General features: G+C 42.7%; 1 protein-coding gene across 3 annotated transcripts; it reads right to left on the minus strand.

Moving 5' to 3' along the window:
* Positions 1 to 6090: 6090 nt before the first annotated feature.
* On the minus strand, positions 6091 to 16791 carry LOC147027724 (uncharacterized). Of its 3 annotated transcripts, none has more exons than XM_085877283.1 (4): positions 16687 to 16791; positions 11696 to 11766; positions 8745 to 9050; positions 6091 to 8145 (listed from the first exon to the last, which is right to left on the minus strand). In XM_085877283.1, the coding sequence occupies exon 4, from the start codon at positions 8130 to 8132 to the stop codon at positions 6789 to 6791; it is 1344 nt and encodes a 447-aa protein (XP_085733409.1). In that variant the 5' UTR covers positions 8133 to 8145; positions 8745 to 9050; positions 11696 to 11766; positions 16687 to 16791; the 3' UTR covers positions 6091 to 6788. The 3 variants fall into 3 exon arrangements, with proteins under 3 accessions (XP_085733409.1, XP_085733408.1, XP_085733407.1); XM_085877282.1 differs by having other exon boundaries at positions 11605 to 11766; XM_085877281.1 differs by having other exon boundaries at positions 8745 to 11766.
* Between the last annotated feature and the right edge of the window lie 6996 nt (positions 16792 to 23787).

Here is a 23787-nt window from a genome sequence, read left to right on the forward strand (position 1 = left end):
TTTAGAAAAATGGCCTCTGCTGACCTCAAAAGAGTGACCGTTATATCACATGATCATGTTACATGTGGTAAAGTTTCATTTTCCTCTAATGTATGATACTCTTAACAAAATGTACACTCTTAACACTATGTACACTCTTAACAAAATACAGACACGTAAAACGTATGACATACGACATCCGTACGTATGCTACCAGATCGCTTAACCCTAGCGAGCACAGGGTAATTATGAAGATGATGTTCAAGGCCATGAATCAGCAATTTTTCGTGCTGGTGGCCACAGGTTTTGGTAAATAATCAAAGCTCACAGTGTCATTACACACGGTGGCTTGAAAGTTGCTGTTACCCTCCCCAGTAATATTAGTGTTGAAGTCTTTCTGACAGCTGAGCTCGACCCCAGCGAAAGTGATGATGGTGTGGCCGATGGGGAAGAGATTCTCAGCCGCGTTCCCCATTACGGTTACAACGTACGGACTTCCGGATAGTGATGACTTGCTCTATTCTAATAATTTCTCGTTTTCTTATGCGCATTTATAGATAAACACAATGCCCCAATCCTTGAGAGGTGACAGTGTGAGAAGATGAAGCAGGAGCCAGCTGAGGAGGAGAAGGCTGAATGGTGGGCACAGCGTCATGATTGTTTTGAAACCGAGCTCACTCATTGCGTTGCCTTCGTAATCCTCGGCTGTGAAATGGTCACCACAAATGACAAGTCCATCCAAAGGGTCCTCTTTACCCGTTTTCTTTGGGGGAAAATTTGCCCGTTTTGTTTGTACAAATCTTATCCACTGCCGGCGAATGTTTGATTCCTTCGGGAATCGGTGGGAGCGATTACCCGTTTTCCAGCCATTTTCGCAAAACATGATGACACACGTACGACGCATGATGTACAAATATCCAAATAACTTTGTTCTACAATAGTTCAAAATAAAAAAAAGGATAGTATAGACAGTTGCAAGCTCAAAATAAGTGAAAGAACGGCCCGCTCAACTGGAGAGTTCTTCAATGAGCGAGTGAGCGCCACTTTCTTTTGGAGAACGTGACTTCACTATCCATATATGGGCACACGGCTGTTTTTTTCAACGGCCTCGAGAAATAACAACTTCGGAGTTAAATTTCATTAATTTACCCAATAGTTAGGCAACCACAATAGTTTGCATCGAATTACTTAATGCACATATATTCATCTATCTATAATTCCAGCAATGTGTGTGTGTGTGTGTGTGTGTGTGTGTGTGTGTGTGTGTGTGTGTGTGTGTGTGTGTGTGTGTGTGTGTGTGTGTGTGTGTGTGTGTGTGTCTGTGACCGCTGTTTCTCAACAACCACTGGTCAGATCTGATTGAAACTTGCCAAATGTATTGCTGGGGACCTGAGGATGTGCCTTTTAAAGGTTTGATATTAATCGGACAAGTGCTTCCCAAGTTATGGCCATTTATTTACCAACCAATGACAGGACACGTTATTGCTTGGGCGTGGCCGATGGGGGAAGGGAAGCTTAATCGCATTCCCCATTACAGGTTACAACATACGGGCTTCCGGAGAGTGATGACTTTGTGTATTCTAATAATTTCTCAATTTCTTAGGCGCATTTATAGATAAACACAATGCCCCAAGTTATGATCGTTTTCATATTAGACGGTGCATAAATTTCGGTAACATCAGAGTGAGCTGGTATGCTCTGAACCAGGAAGTAATTTTTTTCTCTCTCTCTTCTCTTCTCTTTTTGTTTGTCCTTGCGACGACATTGCAAAAAGGTAAAATACGTTGGCGCTAATTGAATAATTGGCCATTAAAACCTAAATTGCGAATAATCGTAACTGTGATATGCGAACTTCCAGGCCACGTAAGTACGGGCACGCGAGAGCGAAGAAACGGCCTGTGTGGTTGTTGTTTCTTGCTCGCGGTTGGAATATTTATTTATTCTTATTTTTTTATTTTTTTTACGGGCACGTACTAGTATTGATAAATTTTCAGAACATGTTTGGTGACCTGCAAACTGCTCTTGAAATGCGAAGCCACCTGATAAGGTGGAGAGCTTTCTGTCAAACCTCGACTCAGATTTTGCAACCGTTCCAGACTGCATCAGCCCACATGTCCGAAAAACCTGCTTTGCTGATTCTCTCTCTCTCTCTCTCTCTCTCTCTCTCTCTCTCTCTCTCTCTCTCTCTCTCTCTCTCTCTCTCTCTCTCTCTCTCTCTCTCTCTCTCTCTCTCTCTCTCTCTCTCTCTCTCTCTCTCTCTCTCTCTCTCTCTCTCTCTCTTTGTCTCTCTCTTTCTCTCTCTCTTTCTCTCTCTCTTTCTCTCTTTTTCTCTCTTTTTCTCTCTTTTTCTCTCTTTTTCTCTCTTTTTCTCTCTTTTTCTCTCTTTTTCTCTCTTTTTCTCTCTTTTTCTCTCTTTTTCTCTCTTTTTCTCTCTTTTGCTCTTTTTTTCTCTCTTTTTCTCTCTTTTTCTCTCTTTTTCTCTCTTTTTCTCTCTTTTTCTCTCTTTTCTCTCTTTTTCTCTCTTTTTCTCTCTTTTTCTCTCTTTTTCTCTCTTTTTCTCTCTTTATCTCTCTTTTTATCTCTTTTCTCTCTTTTTCTCTCTTTTTCTCTCTTTTTCTCTCTTTTTCTCTCTTTTTCTCTCTTTTTCTCTCTTTTTCTCTCTTTTTCTCTCTTTTTCTCTCTTTTTTTTCTCTTTCTCTTTCTCTTTCTCTCTTTTCCATTCACCCTCTCATTTGCTCAAGGTCATCTGCTATCTTCTGCTTGGAAATCAGCAACCATTACCACCCTGCATAAGAAAGGTGCAAAAACAGATCCCTGCAACTACAGACCAATGAGCCATCTCCCAATCATCAGCAAGGTTATGGAATCCATCATCGCTTCAGACATTAAATCCTTCCTCTTCTCCAATGGCTTAATTTCCAATCATCAATTTGGTTTCAGACCAGGTCACTCTATCCTGGATATGCTGCTTCTGCTCTCCCAACAATGGATGGAGGTACTCAATGCCAGACATTAAATCAGAGCCGTATCCCGAGACACATCCTGTGCTTCAGACACGGTCTAGCACCCTGCCCTGCTCACCAAACTCTCTTCCTATGGTATCCAAGGCCATCTCCACTCATGGCTCACAGACTTCCTCTCCTGTCGCAGCCAACGAGTGGCCCTAAATGGAGTTCTTTCATCCCCTCTTCCTGTCCAAGCTGGAGTTCCTCAAGGTAGCGTTCTGGGCCATGTTCTTTTTCTGGTTTTCATCAATGATCTCTCCAACTTTCTGGAAAGTCCTCTTTATCTCTTTGCTGATGACTACACCCTCTGTCGTACCATCTGTCATCCCTCAGACCGGCAAGCAGCAGGTTCGCTCTCTGCACATCTGGGTGAAATCACAAACTGGTCCAACACGTGGAACATGTCTTTCAATCTGGACACATCTCACACTCTCAACATGTCTTTCCGAAATGACCGTATAGAACCCCCCCCCCCCCATTTACTTTCTCAACAATCTTCTGGAAGAAGTCCTTTCATTCAAGCTTCTGGTATCACTATCTGCCATGATCTTTCCTGGGAAAGCCACATTTCCAACCTGGCCTCCAAAGCCAGTCACCGACTGGGAATCCTCTGTCGTGCAAAGTCCTTCCTTGGCACACCTGAGCTCCTAACCACATACAAAGCTTTCGTCCGCAGCCTGATGGAGTACTGCTCTCCCCTCTGAGCTAGTGCTCCTGCCGCTCACCTTTCTCGGCTTCACGTTGTGGAAACTAAGGCATTTGGGATCATTGGTATCTCCCGCGATGAGGCTGAGTCTTTGGGCCTCTCACTCAATCACCGCAGGCAGGTCTGTGGTCTTTCTGTCTTCTTCCGTCTCCTCTCTGGTCTCACCCCTCCCCCCTGCTTTCTGCTTTGTCTGCAACATGTCCCCACCATATTTCTGCAGGGCGCTCAATGTCTGCTAACAACCCTCTTTTGGTAAATCTATCAAAATCACAAATCACTGCTCACCTTCACTCTTTCATTCCTCTTTTTCCCACCTTTGGAATAAACTCCCACACTCTCTTCAATCCCATTCTTCCCTCCAGGCCTTCAAAACTGCTGTTCATCACCACCTCTTATCGTCCCCCATCCAAATCCTCGATCTTTTCCACCCCCGTTAATCCATTCCAAACACACCTAATTCAAATTCCCTGCTTTCCTTCTTTCAGGAAGTAATGTAATGTCCATCTTGTGTACCCCATGTTCCCCACCCCATCCCTCTCCCTTCCACAGATCTCCGAATGTCTCTGTTTCCCACTGTTTTGTCGACCCCTCTCCTGCCTCTCTTGTCTCATGCCGCCTTGCTGTGCATTGTGTGTTAGCTCTCGTACGAGCCTCGACACTGTATACAAAAAAAAAACATACGCAGGAATGCATGAAGTTCTGAAATGTTTTGTGGCATTGGTGCATTTGCAATTGCTTCAACTTTGCTCAGAGAGGGCAGAATGTCTTGACAGGAGATTTGATGACCCAGGTATTCAACTTCACATGCTATAAAGGTACACTGCTCACGCCTTAGGCATAACTCAGCTTGTGACAGCCGATTGGGGACTTAGTTTAGGTTCTCAAGGTGTTCATGCTGTGAGTTGCCAGTCACTAGTATGTCATCCTGGAATACGACTGTCTTTGGTACAGTTTTCAATCATGTCTCCATCTTGCATTGGAAGATTGGTGCAGCAGAGCATATGCCAAATGCCAAATCTGTTCTACATGTTGAGTCCTCAATGAGTGCTGATGCATGTATATGGCTTGGAATCATCATCCAGTTCCATTTGAGCATCGGCCTTGGTCAAGTCAAGCTTAGTGAATGTCTAACACCCATGAGAGTGGTGAACAGATCCTCTGCTTTGGGCAAAGGGTAGCCATCCAGCTTTGAATAGCGGTTGATCATCGTTTTGTAGTCCCCACAAATGCGCACTGTTCCATCTGCTTTGAGTATTGGAACGGTAGGTGCTGCCCAGTCAGAGTACTCGACTGGTGAGATGATGCCCTCACTCTGCAGGCGGTCAAGCTCACATTCGATCATTGATCGCATCATGTAGGGCACAGGTCGAGCCTTGTGAAAAAATGGCTGAGCATCTGCAGAAACATGAATCCTCACTTTGGGCTCTGTAAAGGTGCCAACACCATTGCTGAACAGGCCAGGGTACTTGTTGAGCACAGCATCATATCCAACATCAGAGTTGGAGACTGTTCACGTCACTCCAATTAAGTCTGATTATTTGTAACCAATCTCGGCCTAAGAGGGTTGGTCCTTCTCCACGCACTATCAGTAGTGGTAGGACATGAGTGGTATCCTACAGTTACATTAGCTGACACAACTACAGGAACCACCTCCTTGGTGTATGTTCTCAAGTCAGTAGATACAGGCCAGAGTGCAGGAGCCTTTCTTGGAGGGTAGATGGAGGTGAACTTGCTCTCACTCATAATTGATCTGGAAGCGCCGGATTCAACTTCCATCCTCACCGGGATCTTATCGATTGTTACATCAACTATAATTGGAGCATCGGAGCTCTTTGTTCCAACAGAGAAACCCTCATAAAGTTCCTCACTTGACTCTCGGCTGCAGGCTGTACTCTGTGACTTATCGTCCGCTGCATCAGGGTTCACCCCAATGTGATAAGCAGGAGACAAGTTATTCGACTTGGATCGAGAACAACGACACTTCAAGTGTCCCCGCCAATCACAGTTGTCACAGGTATAATTCCTGTACCGATATTGGAAAGCTTGATGATTACCACCACAACGCCAACAAGTTACCCCAACTTTGCGGGTAGATTCAGAAATGTCAGGAGGTGAAGGTGAATTTGGTGGCTTGCTAAAACACTTTTAATTGTAGCCAAAGGTTACCTCGCTAACCGATGGGTCCTGCTAGATAACTTTTGACTTGTTAGAGATCACACGCAGGCTCTCAGCAGTTTGCATACACGCAGTGGCTATTTTCATGACTTGAGCCAAATTGGGGTCGGAGTCAGAAAGGAGTTTCCACAGAATTGAGTCGTCACTGATGCCTATTATAATAGTCTAGAAGCCAAAATCTGTAGCTAGCCTAGAAAATAGGTTCGCTGATGATTTCATGTTAGAATGGTGCAACTGGTGTTTTTGAAGAGTCTCGGCATGACCAAGTCTAGTTCCACTTGTTGCCAAGTCTGCATCTGAATATTATGGCCGCCATGACAGTAATCAAAATGGCTGCCATCAGATTTAGTCTTTTTCTTACTGCAAATTGTACTAGCCAGAAATTTGTCATGATTGTGAAATACTATGTAATCTGACACGAGGAACACTATTTTGTGCTTTATTTTTGTACTGGATCACAACTTTTCACATAATTGACAACTTAAAGACGAAATTGAAAATGCACATACGAGCAACAAATGTGAAAAAGAAAATGTTTAGCACTATTGATGGAGATGGGTTTACAGTCAGTCAAAGGTTATTTCAACAGCTGTCAGATTCTTTCTAACACAAAATTACGTTGCTTTGCAGAAGAGAAAAGTGTTGTGAGAACACCCAAGTACAATTTTCAGAGCTATTGATCGGCTTGTACACTGAACGGGTTCCTACAAAGGGCTTTGCATCCACATGCTTTCGTGCAAGGCAGTCCATTCCGTGTACATTTGCACCGTCGAGTTGAGCATGACCCACGGCATTTGCATGTCGTCAGTTCTACACAGTAAGCAGTAATAGGCTGTGCAGTCATGAGTCGCGGCTGAAATGTCTCGTTGCCATCTTTGATGACCTGTTCCCACCCACAGTTCTCAGGTGCAGGTAGATGTGGTTCAGATTCCAAGGCTCTTCTCTTGAAGAGCACGGCCAAGGCCCAGGTGTTTGGGGGTCAGTTTTTTGCCTCCTGAAGCCACATGAATAATGTCTTGGCAGATGCTCAGAACTTTGTTCTTGGTATCTGTCTCATCCGCTTCTTCATTGTCCATCTTGTCAGTGCTGTCACCACCACAAAGAAGCTTTACAAGCATGTACAGGGTTTCAGGTACAATTCGCTCTGCATTTTCTGTGTTCAGTCCACCGATAATGCTATGCCCTGGAGAGTGTTTTACGTCACTGTAAATCTTTATGCCCACTCTGAAGATCCAGCTAAGGATTTCGTTCTCATGATGAGGCAGACTGCACTGGGCCAATTCATCTTCTTCAGAACTTTCACCTTCTTCAGATAAATCATTCACGGCGGTTCTCATGGCAAACTTTGTCACAGTTGAGGACGCAACTATGAGGGGTTTTGTGACATCCAATGGCTGCACGAATGTCACCTTGTCACTACCAAAGTGAACCTCCACTTTCTGCTTGAAATTGTAGCTTTTGTAGGCTCCAGCCTCAATTCCAAAATCATTCAATAACAGCATGCTGTAGTGTTCCCAGATGTTTTTCAGGGCAAACACATGTCCCTTCTGCAGCTCTTTCTCAAGCTGGTTCATCACATTTCTGAAACAGATGCTTTCAGGAGACTGGTTTTTCTCTCCACTCTCCTTTTTATACTTTCTGCGAAAAGAAACATAACACTTGAGGTGATATTTACCTTCAGCTGCCATCAAGTCTGAAACACCTGCAAACCTGTGATGCATGGTGGGGTCAAATTGGGCCAAACTCAGCATCCTGGATGATGTGTGATCAAATTCAACATTTGTCAGGACACCAGCTTTTCCAGGAATGTCAGTCTGGCAGAAAGCGCATTTTGACCAATCCATAGCGCTGTGCGTGGATCTTAGTGACTTTGGGACATGGTATTTCTCTGAGGAACCTGATGTTGTGGGTATCTCTTCTGTGTAAGTCACAGATTGTGGCTGAATCCTTGACTTCAGTCTGTCTATTTTTTGTGCGTGAGTAAAGTCACTATAGCAGAATTTGTGCCATTGAATCTTTTCGACGTGCTCCGGTACAGAATATTTTCTGATTCTTGAGAATGAGTCAACATATTTAGCGTCATTATATTTCTCTCTTTCTTTGCAACATTCAGCTACAGTTTTCACACCAACGATTGTAGTCTTTCGAAGTGGCGTTGACTTGCTAGTTTTTGAACTGTCCTGGCAAATAAAGCATTTATTCCAGTCTACATGCTCTTCTTCTTCTCGATCCCTTGAACCCCCTGTGAGAAATCTTGCGGCTTTCATTTTTCAGTTAGTCCTGGGTAACAGAAAAACACACAGTTATGTAGTTTAGGTTCATTTTATAGCAAAGTTGTAAAATTCATTGATTGTGGTTTGTATAATCAGACATTCTAATTCGAGCCTGAACATTTCTTTAAAAATAATATAGTGAAAAACAAGTCATATTATTTTTAGAAAATGGATGGAGCAATGTTTTTTTCTATACTCCCATCAGCTCAGGCATGCTCAAAAACATGGAAATCGACCCTAATTTTGTAATTTCATGTCAATTTGTGGCTGAAATATGACGAAAAGTGTATTTAATGGCGACCATTTTGTAAACTGTCATGGCGGCCATACTATCCATATCCAGAGTTGGCAACAAGTTGATTCACGTTTCTGTGTGTCTGGATAGTCAATTTACACCTGTTGCACTATTCTAACACGGAATCAGCAGGGTCGTACACTATTCTGCATTGGGCCTCCTGACTATAAAGAAATCACGTGACATCTCTTCGAGTTTATCTGTAAACTCACAATGTTTGGCGAGTCGGCGTAAATCAGCCATGAACTCTTATGCTGACTGACCATTTTGACGATGGTGGGTATAAAGTTTATATCTCGAGACGATCTTACCCTGTTTGGGTTGATAATGTCTTTTCACGAGATTGACGAGCTCTTCATATGACTTGTCAGAAGGTTTGGCTGGGGCAAGAAGATCTTTGGTGAGGCTCTACGTCGGGGTGCCGCATACAGTCAGTAATACAGCTCGCCGTCTTTCAGCGTCTTCATCGGTGTCCATTTTGTTTCCCACGATGTACTGCTTCAGACAATCGGTATCCTCTTCCCAATCATCCTCCACTGTGTATTCTTGCAATATGCCGATGCATGAAGACATCCTCGTCGCCACTTGAATGGACTCGATAGACAAGGATGAAGGCTCTGACGTGCAAACAACAGGTTTAATCCGGACACGGGCACAGCACAGCACAGCACCGCATCGGAACATGGGTGGGTCACATGACAATCTTAACCACGCCCTGGTGCACCCATGTATGCATGCATTATCATAAACTACTGATACATCTCAATGGGTCCACAGGTTTTGGGATTAACCCCTTAGTGTCTTTGAGCAAAATCGCAAAATTGGCAAAAATTGACTTTTTCATAATCGTAGTTCGACACAACCCAATGATGATCAAAACAGGAGTAAATGTTGATAAAATGTATGAATTGATAAATTTCAAGCTATTTCACTCTTTACTTGCATATTATATTAAGCCCTTCTGGATTTTTCACATTAACCCTTTGTGTTTATTTACTAACTTTTGCCAATCCCGAGGTTATTGAAAAATCAGAAAAGATTTTCAGTGTTACTCGAGTCCTTTGACACAAATAGAATGTAAACGAAGTTCCAAGTTGATTCACATTGTTTGGTGGCTTGTATGTTAAACCCTGAACATTTTGTATTAATTGTAGTAACAGCTAAATCAACCAAAAATAGGCTAAAGGTGTTTTTTTTTTTTTTACACCTTTACACGTTACACTTTTCCCCCACAATGGGAAATTAAACAAATGGCTGTCCCTAATGAGGCACCATACTTTAAAATGAAAGAGTTCTTCACTAATTGGAGGTGTAAATATTCTCCTCAAGACCATTATCCATTTTGTCAACAACAGGAAAATTCAAAATAATTTAAAGCCATTGCATCCTGAAACAATGTGAAAAATTGTATTGAAATGATGTTACTCAATCGTGGAACAAGTTTGATCCCTTCATGTCAGGTAATTAGTTCACAAAGGCAAACACAAGAAAGTCTTGGGTTCGATGGATTTTTTTATGCATGATGCAAGCCACCGCATGCCGGCTGGTAGGCACGCATCTTGTCCATTTTATGCCATGGGAGCCAAACAAGCAAGCCTACTTACTCTATATAATATGATAACTCATGACACATGAGGATATTGATTAGGCAGCTGACCTAGAAATCCATGAAGTGAAAACTGAAGTGACGCAACCATAAATTTGCAAGTCCTTGTGTACAGGATTATGGTGATGAAGATTTTTTTTAATGGAATCTATGGAAGCCCATCAGGCCTCCACCATGTATTTAATTGTTATGTCTGCTGAGAGTTTTATGATTTTTTTCTGGCAAGATAATGTTTCCAGTCACTACATTTTATGCCCAATAGAAATCCACATACCCAAAATGTGATACATTTGTGCTATTGCCTTTCAACCTCAAGTTAGACCATGATACCAGGGGTAGAGGATAAGTCTCATGTACCATGGCTTGTAACTAGTGCGGACATCCACTACTGTGTGTACTTGCTGAAGAGGATAATGATGACATTTTATGAACATGGACGTGGACATCTCGTACTCCGATTCATCATCAGTCTTTTATCATCATAACTATAGCCTAACATTGGTATGATGTAAAGTGTGTGAAAATACCAATTGGAATTTCGTGGTGTTGTAACAGCCTTCTGTGGTTACGAAGATCGAGTGGTGTTTCGAATTTTGTGTCAGGGAAATAGCTGAATAAGTGAGTTTTCACGTGCATGTTCATGTACATGCATGTAAGTTGTACCGACAATGACAACAAACGGAATAGTCATTATGCACACAGTCACAAGGTCTTTGAATGAGTAAACTTGTTTATTCTGAAAATCTTTCATCACCACCCTGCAAATAATCCTCGATATTGTATGAGCATGATATTGTCAATGTTACGGTGTTGACATAAAGTGTTAATTGACAATGTATATGAAGGATTAATTTATGTAACAAAGGTATGTGAATCAAGTGTAACTTCTTTCTCAGCTACATGTATATGTTAGGGCTTGAGTTACATTGAAAATATTTCATGATTTTTTAATAACCTGGGGATTGGTGGAGTTAGTAAATGAACACAAAGGGTTAATGTGAAAAATCCAGAAGGGGTTTATATAATATGCAAGCAAATAGTGAAATCGGTTGAAATTTATCAATTTATACATTTTCTCAACATTTACTCCTGTTTTGATCATGAGGTTGTGCAGAACTACTATTATGAAAAAACTCAATTTTTGCCAATCTTGCGATTCTGCTCAAAGACACTAAGAGGTTAATCCGAAAACCTGTGGACCCATCTAACATCCTTTGATTATTTAAGACTTTATCCTATAGCTCTCTTAAATTTGTGTCATTTTGATTAATTTGTGTTCATTGGTTTGGTTACAGCAAGGCTATTTAGACCCAAGACCCCTAGATTTTCAACTACCCCTTCTGAGCATGAACTTTGACCCCTAAATCTGCACTCAGTGACCCCATAAAAACAAAATTTCCCACCAACTTGTAGCCAACCCTAAATCCTTTATAATGATACCTAAAATGTTGGTATACAGCAATGGGAACATAGTGAAACAATCAATTGTATATCCACTACCCCTGATTTTGGCCAAAACTGTCATGTGTGTAACCTCTGCACATCAAGTAAAGTAGGACACATACTGTACACATGCTGTGTTAAAAATGGATCAGCTGAGTTCAATGGAGGCCTCCAAATATTTCTTCCAGCTTTTGACTTGAGTCAAACCCCCACCTTTTTCCTCACTTACAGAGGTGAAGACCACGATGACAGTCAGAGGCAGATGAGAAAACTGCTCCTAACACCTGTGATGGCGAAATAAGGTGTTGTGTGATGAGAACACATGAGGAAAGATGTAATAAATTATATATTTAGCTGCCAACTACAACTGGGTTTGGTTTACAGTCATTTATTTTATGTACCAATGCAAATGAGCAATACAAGGTCATGTGTGGAGGGGTTCTTCCTATCGTCTTTCTTGCTTTGTGCATTTCTTCTTCTTTGCCACTTCTTACTTTTAAATTCTATTTTCTTCTTCATTTAACCAATTCCTTTCTGTCATCTTCTTCAAAGGGGAATCCGGTGATGAAAGTAGGCAATGGCGCTTGCTCTACTGCAACTCTCTCAGCTCACTGCATCTCTCTCAACCTGTGGCATCAAACAGCTCCTAACCCAACTCTATATTAATATGTCGGATCACATGTCACTTCTGGTTGGAAACTTAGAATCAACTGCTTTCAGTAGATTTCCACATGACTAGGTAATCCTATTTATAAACCGTACTCCTTTCCCTGAATTAGGAGGGGTGGCAAAAGTTTCCCAAAATATTGTTTGCCTCAACTTATCCAGGAGTGAAGCCATGGCTGCAAATAATATTAGGTGTTATGGCCTGCTACGTGGCAGGATGATGCTCAAATAGATCTGGAAACCCAGGTGTTTCATTCTATTAGCTTCCCCAAAGTTGGAAAAGGAGAGGCAAGTGGATCGCCATGGTGAGGAGAGAAAACTAGACGCTGAATAAACACTCGCAATTGTGCAGCAAGTATTTCGAATCAGGTGGGCCTAAACAGCCAGATAATACATAACAACTATTCCTGGGTATCTCCACATGTAAATTGACATTATATAACGGCACCTTCACTCTTTCATTCCTCCTTTCCCTTGCCTTTGAAACAAACTCCCACACTCTGTTCAATATCACTCTTCCCTCCAGGCCTTCAAAACAGCTGTTCACCACCACCTCTAATCTTCCTCCATCCAAAACCACGATCTTTTCTACCCCCATTAATCCACCCCAAACCCCACCTCTTTTAAATTCCCTGCTTTTCTTCCTGAAAGTCCCTGTCATGTAAGGACCTGAAAGTACCTGTAGTGTCCATCTTGTTTACCTGTGTACCCCAACCCATCCCTCTCCCTTCCATAGACCTCTTAATGTCTCTGTTCCTCACTGTTTTGTCCTTCCCTTTCCCACCCCTCTGATCTCCTTCTCTCCTTGTTGTACGTTCTGTGTGTTACGTCTCCTACAAGCCTCAACATTGTTTCCAAAAAAAAGATTATTATTTAGAGACAATAAATCGATGTATGATATGTGACAGAACTTATTCCTTTCCCTTATCTCTGAAAATTCCCCTTTATCGGTTTGCTGATGACTCCACCCTCTGCTGTGACATCCCTCATCCTTCAGACAGGCAGGCTGCAGCCTCTTCCCTCTCTTTAGATATTGAAAAAAATCATAAGCTGGTCCAACACTTGGTATATGTCTTTCAATCCTGACGAGTATCACACTCTCATGCTCTCTCTTTGAAAGGACCATCTGGAAAACCTCCTATCTACTTTCCTAACAATCCTCTTGATTGTTCAGACTCCTGGCTCTTAACAATCAGACTCCTGTAACAGTTCAGTCACTCAAACTCCTGACCATTGCTATCAGCCATGATCTTTCTTGGGCAAACCACAATTCAAAGTTGGCCCCCAGAGCCAACCCCTGACTGGGCATCTTCTGTCATACAAAGTCCTTGTTTGGCACACCTGAACTCCTATCCACCTACAAGGCCTTCATCCACAGATTGATGGAGTTCTACTCTCCCCTCTGGGTTGGCTTGCCTGCCTCACATCTTGTTCAGTTTCACACTGTGGAAACCAAGGCCTTTAAGATTGTTGGAATCTCCCATGATGAAGGTGTTTATGGGCTTATCTTTTCGTAATCACAGTCAGGTTGATGGTCTTTCTGTCTTCTATTGCCTGCTTGCTGTTGTTGCACCCTCTGCTCTTACCGTGGATTGATGTACACCAATCCCCCCCCCCCCAGATCTTTCCAGGGCTCACATGGTCCACCATCAACCCTCTGATGGTGAAACTACCTGAATACAGGATCGCTGCACACCTCCACTCATTTATTCATTTTTTCCCTCACCTACAGAATCAATTTCTGCATCCTCTTCAATCTCACTCTTCCCTCCATGTGTTCACAACAGCTGTTCATCACAATTTCAGATTGTACCCAATCCAAAACGATGATCTTTTCAACCCTTGTTAACCCCCTACACTCCCCCTCCCCCCCCAAATCCCACCTCCTTCCAAATTTCCAGTTTTCCCTCCTTGGAGTTTCCTTCTGTATCCATCTTGTCTTCCCCATGAATCCTCTCCTGCCCCCCATTCCTCCTGACCACCATTGTTTGTCCAATTCTTCCTCTATCTTGGCCTTCAACTCTGCTGTTGGTGTTTATCCCATATCTCTAATGCTCCTTTTGTGTGCCTCTCTGCTCTTCCGTTTGTGTCCTGTTTTTGTCTGTTCCATCCTGATTTGTTCTGTGTACTAGCTAGCTCTTCCATGAGCCTGACTATGTCCACAAAATAATCACCAAGCCTCCCATGTTCACAGGAGGCACTCCCACAAGGTTCAAAGTCCATTCACTGGCAGCGATCCATCGTGGGTTTTGGTGGAGCCCCCCTGTCAATTCATGGCAATTCACCATCAAACATCAGGAGTTTTGCAATGTGGGTCGTTGCAAGATCTCAATTCTTTGGGTGAGCTGAGAAAGTTCTCCAACTCTTTTGTTGTGCAGAGGCACACCCCTTTTCTTTCAAATACTTTTCCAAGTATTTTTGGATTCTTTTAGAAGCTTTGTGAGCCATTTTAGGTAAGAATCTTTGTCTCGTTAATACGAAATATTTTAGGGTTCCCCAAACACACTTATTTCTAGAGCTTTCTATGCAAGTACACCGAGCATTCTGGGGTAGATTACGTCATTTCAAAAGTCCTGTATTGGACAGGGTGGCCTGAAAGTCACTTTACGTCATTTCAAAAGTCCTGTATTGGACAGGGTGGCCTGAAAGTCACTTTACTCCTGCTAAATTTCTCACACATCCCTGTCTCTCCCCCCCCCCCCACTCCGTTCTCTCTGCCCTCCCCCATGTGGTATGTGCCAACACTGACTCACTGACGCAGGAGTTAGTCGGAAGTTAGACGGCATAGCGGACATAAGTTACAGTGTCAAAGAGCGGTTGGTTGCTTGCGTTTGGGTGCATGAAAGGGCACACACAAACCAAACAATTGCTCAAGAGCAGACAGTTTTTGCGGAGCACTTTGAAAAATCTTCTCCACCAAAGTAGACATTGTTAAAGTGGGGGGAAAATGGTTTTGAAACAGGAAGTGTGAAGGACAAGAAGTGTAGTCCATGACCGGTAACAAGAAGAAACGCATGCATTGCTGCGTTGGCATTTGTTGACCGGTCACCGAGAAAGTTAACAAAAAAGGGAGCCTGTGAACTTGGTCTACCGTGGGCCACTACCCAAACTCGCATGAAAATGATCTTCAGTTGAAACCCTGGCATTCATAATTTGTGAATGAACAGAGTGATGCCGACATGGATTGGCAATCTGCATCATGTGATGTCTTGCTTAACCCTTTCCCGATTGCCCTGTCTTGAGGAAAAGTGTTGTTTTTGGATGAATGTGTCATATATCGAAGCTCACAGCACAAAATGTGGTGTTCTGGTCGAAGGACAAGCTAGATTTCACATTGGAATTGGAGCATCACCTTCGACACAAGATGATATGGGTAAGAATGACATTTATTTGACCTCTATTTTTTGATAGTCTACAGCGTAGATTACAAGCATATCTTAAGAAAGTGTTTGGTACAATGACTTATTACTGTAGGACTATCTGAAAGTGTCTGTTTTCAACAAGAGGCACACTTGTGCATTTTGCATTGCATATTCATGACTATCTCAATAAAAACGTCCCTCAACGATGGATTTCTGTAGATGCGGATCACCAACATCATCATTTCCTCTAATGTGGCCACCACGTAGTCCAGATCTCATGACTCCAGCCAACTCTTTGTGGGGCTTCATCAAGTAGAAAGTGTTGACAAACCGCAATATAATTTTTTTTTTGAAGAATTGCGTGCTGCGGTCGTGGCCTCTTTTGCACAGGTAGCTCCACAAATGCTACACAAGATGTCGAAGAGGACTTGGCAATAACTTCAGTGTTGCAAGGAGAATGATGGAGCACATCCAGATACAATGACTGTTCAATCATCTTAAGTACTGTACAATATAACCTTCATGTAAAAAGAGTTTAAGAACGAATTCTTTATACAAGGGTCCATTATAGATTCATTCTATTTCTGACTCTTGAGTGACGAGAGGGTTGGTGGTGGTCATATGGCAGCTTAGCTGCCGGGGTAGCTATCATTTATTGAAGCGCGACTGTGTCGCTGATGCAGTGCCCCTCTACCAGTACACACACTGGAACTGGTACTCATTTCGCCGACCTCAGAAGGATGACAGGCTGAGTCAACTCCCTGGTGTATTAATGCAGCGGCCGACGGGGCTTGAACTCAGGACCCGAGGATCCCAAGCCACCACCCTAACCACTGAGCCAACACCAGGCTACTAGGGGGTTAAAAATAATTATTATATCAAGTCACAGACGAATCAAACTTTACATTATTTTATACATCGAACAAGAAAATGAAAATCTACAAACCAATCTGTCTGGTGGAGTCTATCAGTGTGAACTGCCGGACAGTCAGTCCTGCCACTTGTACACGAAATAGGCCGTTTTCTGGCACTTGCAAGTGGCTCAAATTTATATGGCTCAGGGCCAGAAACTCCATAGTATAAATTCCCATCATCCTCCGACTCGTCCTCGGCAATATCGGAATGAAAACACTCGATTTCATCACCGCTGAAATCACTCTCCGATTCGCATCTCACCATTGTTCACACGCTGTTTCCGATGTTCACGTAGTTTTCGGAGAACGTGTCGTCATAGCATCTTCGGTAACTTCCGGTCTGTTTTTCGAACACCGAGAAAAGTTTTGACTTAAAAGTTAATTTTAGCACATTTTGAGTTTCAAATGTAAGAAAATCAATACCCCACGTGTATTAATGTGCTTACAACCTTCGAATCACGCGAAGTCATCAGCGACCCAAAACCTGCTCTTTAAAGAACACGGCTCTTCCATACTTTTTCGAGGCTGCAACTATTGTTGATGGACCAACAACATTAGCCATTACCTTTACATATGCTTACATTTGGATAGCTTGTCCCATCTCACATCTCACTCCATGCTTCCTTGTCAATGCCTTAAATGGATGTGCAGAGCTGCTCACTCTTGCTTGGCCAGAATGACTCGCAGCAACTCCAGCCCATTCATGATTCATAGGCATGTTTATAGTGCCTAAATATATATTTTTTACAAACAAAACTGCTCACGAAGTTTTGCTAATGTAATAAAGGAAAGCGCACTTAACCGAAAGGAAAACAAATGTTGAAAAAAACACGTTTTCAGAAAGAAAACCAAATGTTGAAAAACACGGTTTTAAAAGAAACTTGTTTTTACCGAACAACACTCAGCTCATTCACAATCTTGTACTATTTAGCATGGTGAAGAGTCATAAAGCAAAAAAACAAAAGGAATTCAAAATGATATTTTATCGAAAAGGCCACAGGGCAGGCATGGCAAACTAGCCCAACACGGGCGCATCCATGCCACGCAGCTGGGCCTCAACACAAAAGGACTAATTAAACAACCAAAACACGAAAATAAAATAAACAAATGAACCAACTCGGTTCAGATAACCAAAACAAAACAAAAATACAAATAGAACCAGAGTAGGATGATTATAATGAGGAATAGTCGAAGCAACTCGAGGAGCAGTGAAAATACGTGGCAACTCGTAGAGGGAGTAGAAGTAGAAGTAGTAGTAGTAGTAGTAGTAGTAGTAGTAGTAGTAGTAGTAGTAGTAGTCGTAGGTACAATAGCATTCCAAATTCCAAACAAAGTAAAGGTTATCATGAGAGAAGGTTGCCTAATTAAATGCACAGCAATTTGCAAACACCGGTTAGGTTGCTTACTTAAGAAGTCAGGATTATGTAAATTTCTACAGCAGAAAGTCAAGTTACCCATGGGAAAGGCTCACAGATGTAAAAAGCACTGGAGGAAGAAAATCCACACGTTCATGGTGCAAAGTAATTAGCACTCGCTACTTAAATATAATTGACCAAACAGGAGAAAGTCTTTCATTATTTCAGCATCGAGAAGGGGGCATCATGCTGAGAGCAGCAGTTTGTGAACGCAGAGATGGAGTCTTTAAACTTGTTTGGTTTGATGTAATTCATCAAAACATGCCTTCTGCCAAAATGTTGCCTGAGAAGCAGTTTTGTTTCTTACTAAGGCAAACATACCCAACTTAAATAACCTTCCAGGTTCTACAGATTATAATCTGTGGAATTTCAGTGAAATTGGACTTTTGCACCTGCGTGATGAATTATTGAGGCTTCAGGGTTTGTCCTGAAATAGTGGGAAAGATATAGCTCAGAGGTAACCTACTCACCTTCGAGTTGTCTATTCTGGGTTCATCCCTGATAGGGGTAGATAGCTAAATAAGGTTAACCCTATTTGTGACAGAGTATCAGATGCCTATGATGAGTCGTGAAGGTTTCTGGGGTAGAACCAACCCAGGACCTGTCTTCACTCTGTTGTAATATGTTGTGGGTTATGGGAGGAACTTTGCTCAGAATACTGACACACAGTGGCCTACTCTTTTTGAAAAGTGCCATGATAATCTTGAGGGTCCACCAGTGAAGACTAGCAGATGGGAGAACCAGTCTAACATCGCCTCCAAAGGATGACACACTCATTGTTGCAATGCTCTGTCTGTGAAGGAAGCACTGAGGTGGCACTTTTATAGTCGGGTCAGCAATCAAACCCTGACTACTAGACAGCTCATAATGGAGCATTCAACATCTGAGTTATCATGAGAGTCGTGGAATTGGAATTCGACCAAAAATGATCATAGTTTGATGCTTTTGCAGGCATCATAGAATGCCATGCTTCTAAGTCTGCAAGCATGAGTTGAATGTGGACATTAAAGCCCGAATAGTGCTTTTCAAAAAGAGTAGGTGGTTGTGCACCAATAGTGAAATTGCATAATTCTATCAGTTGAGATGCTTCAGCAACACCCGAGAATGGAGTAACCACCTGTCCAAGGTAAATTCTCAGTTATGAAATGTTCACAACTTATCTATCCATTGGGACCATACTCTGTGCAGAGCGTTGGTGCTACCAAAGAAGTCTCCTTGGCTATTGGACACGATCCTGGATGGATCATCACTCCGACACAGGATACCGGCAAGATGACAATCATTTTGCCGACCTCGGAAGGATAACAGGCAGAGTCAACCCCTGCTGGTATTAATTTAACAGCAGAGTGGAATTTGAACTCAGGATCCAAGGATCCCAAGCCCACCACCCTAACTATTAAGCCAACACCAGGCTTATGACTTAACATGGATATCCTAATGGCCTGACATGGGGAGATAAAATCAGGAGACTAATTTCATGTTGATGCACCTGATAAAGTATTATATCAAAACTAAATTTTATGTTAAAATCTACATTGCCATGATCTGGGTGGTTGTTATGTTTAGATGACTCTTTTAAAATTAGTATTTGTTCCCATCTACATATTACATTGACAAAACGATGCATTCATCATTTTCCAGCCAGTCCACTCCCCCCCCCCCATGCATCTCCTCCTTTCCTTTCCTACCCGACTTCTCCTCTTCATATTTTTCTCAATTCCCTTTCATCTCATGTGCATGAATATATAACGGCCCCCTTCCGATGAATAATGATAATATACTTTGAATTTGAGCCCATCGTCTACTTAATAAACAAGCCGCTTCAGTGCACTCTCCACATTAATTTGCCGCTCTACATTCATGGAAGATCTATTGCAGGAACTACCCCCTTTCATGGTACAGATGTCTTCACTTAATACGCAACATGTATCCGGGAAGATGTGATGCCATGCATACAATATTGACTTGATTAGAAGTGGGCCTATAATGCCACCAAGCTTTGTGAGATTTTACATCATGTTATAAAAGCATCGTCCTGCCGTTTATAAAAATTTTGTAATTCAAGAACAAAACACAAGATTCACAATACAGCCTGTGATTTGGAATAGTGAACTTATTGAACATAAGAAATTAAAGATAAGAATAAAATATGATAGGGTATAAGTTACATGTCATGTTGAGAACATGCGGCATGCTCGCCACGCTTGCCAACGTGGGTCGTTGTAGGTACTCTCCAAGTCTGGTTTCTAATCTTTGACAGTCACAACATAGTGACCCTGGCAATACTGATTCGAAGTGACACATACCACTGGTATAGCTCCCAGAGTGATTGGAAGACACAAACTACAATACCATGGTAAGGTGGAGTTCCATCACTGCAGTGTGAAAAGGAAAAGAAAGTCTATAATCAATGTGTAACCAGCAATGATGTATGACAGTGAAAAATAGTCTTTCACACAGGAGATAGAGAAAAAATGATCAAGTAAAGAGCCAAAGAAAAATGTCTTGGTATAACAAAAACAGACAGGAAGAGAAGCCATTGTATCAGAGAGAAAACAAAATTCAAGGACATATTCTCGGTCACAGTGAAAAACAACTGAAATGGAACTGGGTTGGACATGTGGCAAGAAGAATGGACAACTGATTGATGACAACAATTACAAACTGACAAACTGGACATACCTTTGGAAGAAGCAATGGAAGTCAGAACTTGAAATGGAGACACGATTTAAAAAAATTAAAATCACTGGAATACAATATTCACTTAAGCTGAAGCCATTAAAAATGTTGAAGCTGAGCATATTTGCATGTGGCTTATGGAAATGTTTGTGTGTATAAAATCATGCTAATGGAATAGAATAACTTTTCACAATACAGACAGACATGGGTCCCTCACTGAAGTACATGAGACAATGCTTCAGGCAAGGAACAACTCAGAGGCCACAGAGTTCTCAGGATATTTTTGTAGAATGTACCAAGTAGTACGACGAAATAGGATTGGCAGCCCCAGACTGCCGAAGCCAAATAAATCACTTGAAGGTGTTACCTGACTCCAGCCACAAGGAGGGGATGATATTGTCTTTCCAGGTGCACCAGTAAGAGACAGTGGACAGAGAGAGGGAGAGGGAGAGGGAGAGTGAGGATGTCTGCTTGAGTTTACATTAGCAACTCGTTCTTGGCCATGACATCGACAATTAAAAGCAATTGATGTGAACAACTTCAAGCCAAGCTCAACGAGTTGTCAGACACTGCAAATCTGAATTGGACTAGCTTTGTGGATATTGTTGGGCTGAGTTCCTCAGATCTTCGAAATGAAGTTCAATGACATTTTTGATGAGAGTGTACCCGAGTTTGGTCATGGTTGAGTATGGTTGGTTGACGAACCATACTCGGGTTGAACCCGAGTATGGTTGACGAATGTTGACCAGTAGTCATTATTGATGATCAAGTTGTTCGTCGACCTGTTCGAGGATGCAGGCGTACTGGAAGACATCAGCACCCTGTCGACTAACACGAATAAAACTGATTCAGTTGACTACTTATTTCAGTAAAACAACCCATATGTTTTAGCAAAATGTTTCTCTACTTCCATTGGAAAAAAATTATTGGTGATTCATTCCATATCCAAATAGAGATGGCAGATTAAAGCTTTCTTTGATAGAGACTGAGACAGCACAAGCACCGACATCATTACAGGATCAATCAGTGTGCCATCTGTGGTTTGAAACCTATTTGGAAAAAGCCAGTGGAGATGCAGTCCTGTAATGTTCTGAAAGCATTTTAATCTTACAGAGATGAAGAATGATACTTGTAAAATTTTGTACAAAACGTCACAAGTACAATTATGACAATACTGTGATGTTAATAAAATTCTGACGTATAACCTTGTTCCGCTGTCCCTGTTATCTTCATTATTGTCACCATATGGCCGATGGCATTTCAATGGTGATGCTCGCTGACGTACTTCCATTGGAAACTTCATTGCACTTGAATGGCAGACTGACATCCTGTGAGTCACAAAAGGGCATCTGAAAAGGGAGGAATTAATTTAAATAATAATTTAAAGATCTATGTTGAGCTCCCTGATATACTGGAGTCCTTCAGTTATTGTGTGGTGATGAAGGAAATCTTAATATTGAATATCTCCACATCTTTTCATTTATTTTATTGTATTTTTTGTTTGTTTATTGTATCTTTTCATATTTTTATTTGTCCTGATTATTGACACACATCATGCTGTTTGGTTGTTCTCTGAAACCATGCTTTTGCGATTAAACGGCTAGATTTAAACTCTTAAACGGCTAGATCTTACAAGTTAAAATAAACAAAATAATTAATTACATATAAAACCTCAAAAATAGTTTACTTAATGACTTGTAGAAAATGTGTGATGCAATATGTTGGTGAAACAATGCAGATTTTTCGTGTAAGAATGAATGCACACAGGAGCGGCACAAGAAACCCAGATAAAACTACTGGTTGTCCACTACTCACTCATTACTTTACTGATGGATACTGTAAAATGCGAGCTTCAGTGTTTAGGTTGTCGAAAAGATAAGCGAAGGAGGTAATTAGAGTGTACGGGGTCCAGTGGAACACGAGAAGCAAGCGTGCCAGCATCAACTCCGCTTTATTGCGCGACCGGAAGTACATTCCTGCCACCCCTACCGGGCGAGGCATGATATACGAAAACCCAATCACGTGATACAGCACACTCCTCCCTCGTAAAATTACAAGTCAAATGATGAACGGACAATCATAACATGACCACTTGAAACCCATCAACACTCATAATCCTCCAAGTACCGCGGCCGCACCCTGACCCGCCTCAGACGGGCAGCGCCACCAGACAGTCCAGGCTCAGACGCCTCCCGGCTCAGTCGAGGTGACACCCTCGCCAGACTCGCGTCATCCGCAACAACAACCGCCCCTGGCCGACCAGCCTGCACGACATCCCCGGGTAGGACAGAATCAGGCGAAGACCCCCTGGGCGTCGGCACATCCAGCCCTGGCAACACAATGTCTGGCGCCGGCGACATTACAGGTGGGGGTCCCACATCGTTCGGCCCGGGGGGGGGGAGTGGGGGGGTGACGCTGGACAGCGATCATGCATTTGGTCCACGTGCCGCTTCACACTTCCCCACCATCAGTCCGCACCATGCAATTCGCCGGCCCCAGTACCACAGAGACCACAGCCGGCACCCATTTGGAACTGTGGAAATAATCGCGCACCATTACCCGCTGTCCCACATCGAAGCCGCGCAGCCGCGTCGGACGCGACACCGCCCCACTCCCCGACCCTCCAGGTCGCAGCAAATCCAGTCTGGACCGCAATGCCCGTTTCAACATCTTAACAAACGACTCAACTTGCCCATTCGTTTCAGGATGATACGGTGCGGACCTTAGATGTCGAATACCATTTTGGCGCATAAACTCATCAAATACACCGCGATGAACTGCGGACCGTTATCAGAGACCAGGATCTCCGGTAACCCTTTCTTAGCAAAGATCGTCCGCAGTTTCTCTACTGTAATGTTTGCTGATGTATGCTGCATTACTACAACCTCCGGCCATTTAGAGAATGCATCAATCACAATCAAAAACATTTTGCCATTAACCGGCCCCGCAAAATCTACATGGACCCTCAGCCAGGCTCAGTCTGGGGTAGACCATAGTCCCGAAGCTCGACGCGGGTTATCAGCATCTGTTTGGCATGTGGCGCAACGCTTAACCAACTGCTCAATGTCTTTGTCCAACCCCGGCCACCACAACAGGCTACAAGCAAGACTCTTGGTCTTCACGATGCCAAGGTGACTGACATGCAGTTCTTCCAAACACCGCTGCCTGAACTTCGGTGGAATCACCGTCCTCATTCCCCACATAACGCACCGTTGGACCAACGACAGCTCCGATGCGCGTGACGTGAAAGGTTGAAATGCCGGTGTCGA

This window comes from Eptatretus burgeri, chromosome 4 (assembly GCF_056783735.1).
Source record: "Eptatretus burgeri isolate ZD-2024b chromosome 4, Ebu_testis_v1, whole genome shotgun sequence".
NCBI lineage: Eukaryota > Metazoa > Chordata > Myxini > Myxiniformes > Myxinidae > Eptatretus > Eptatretus burgeri.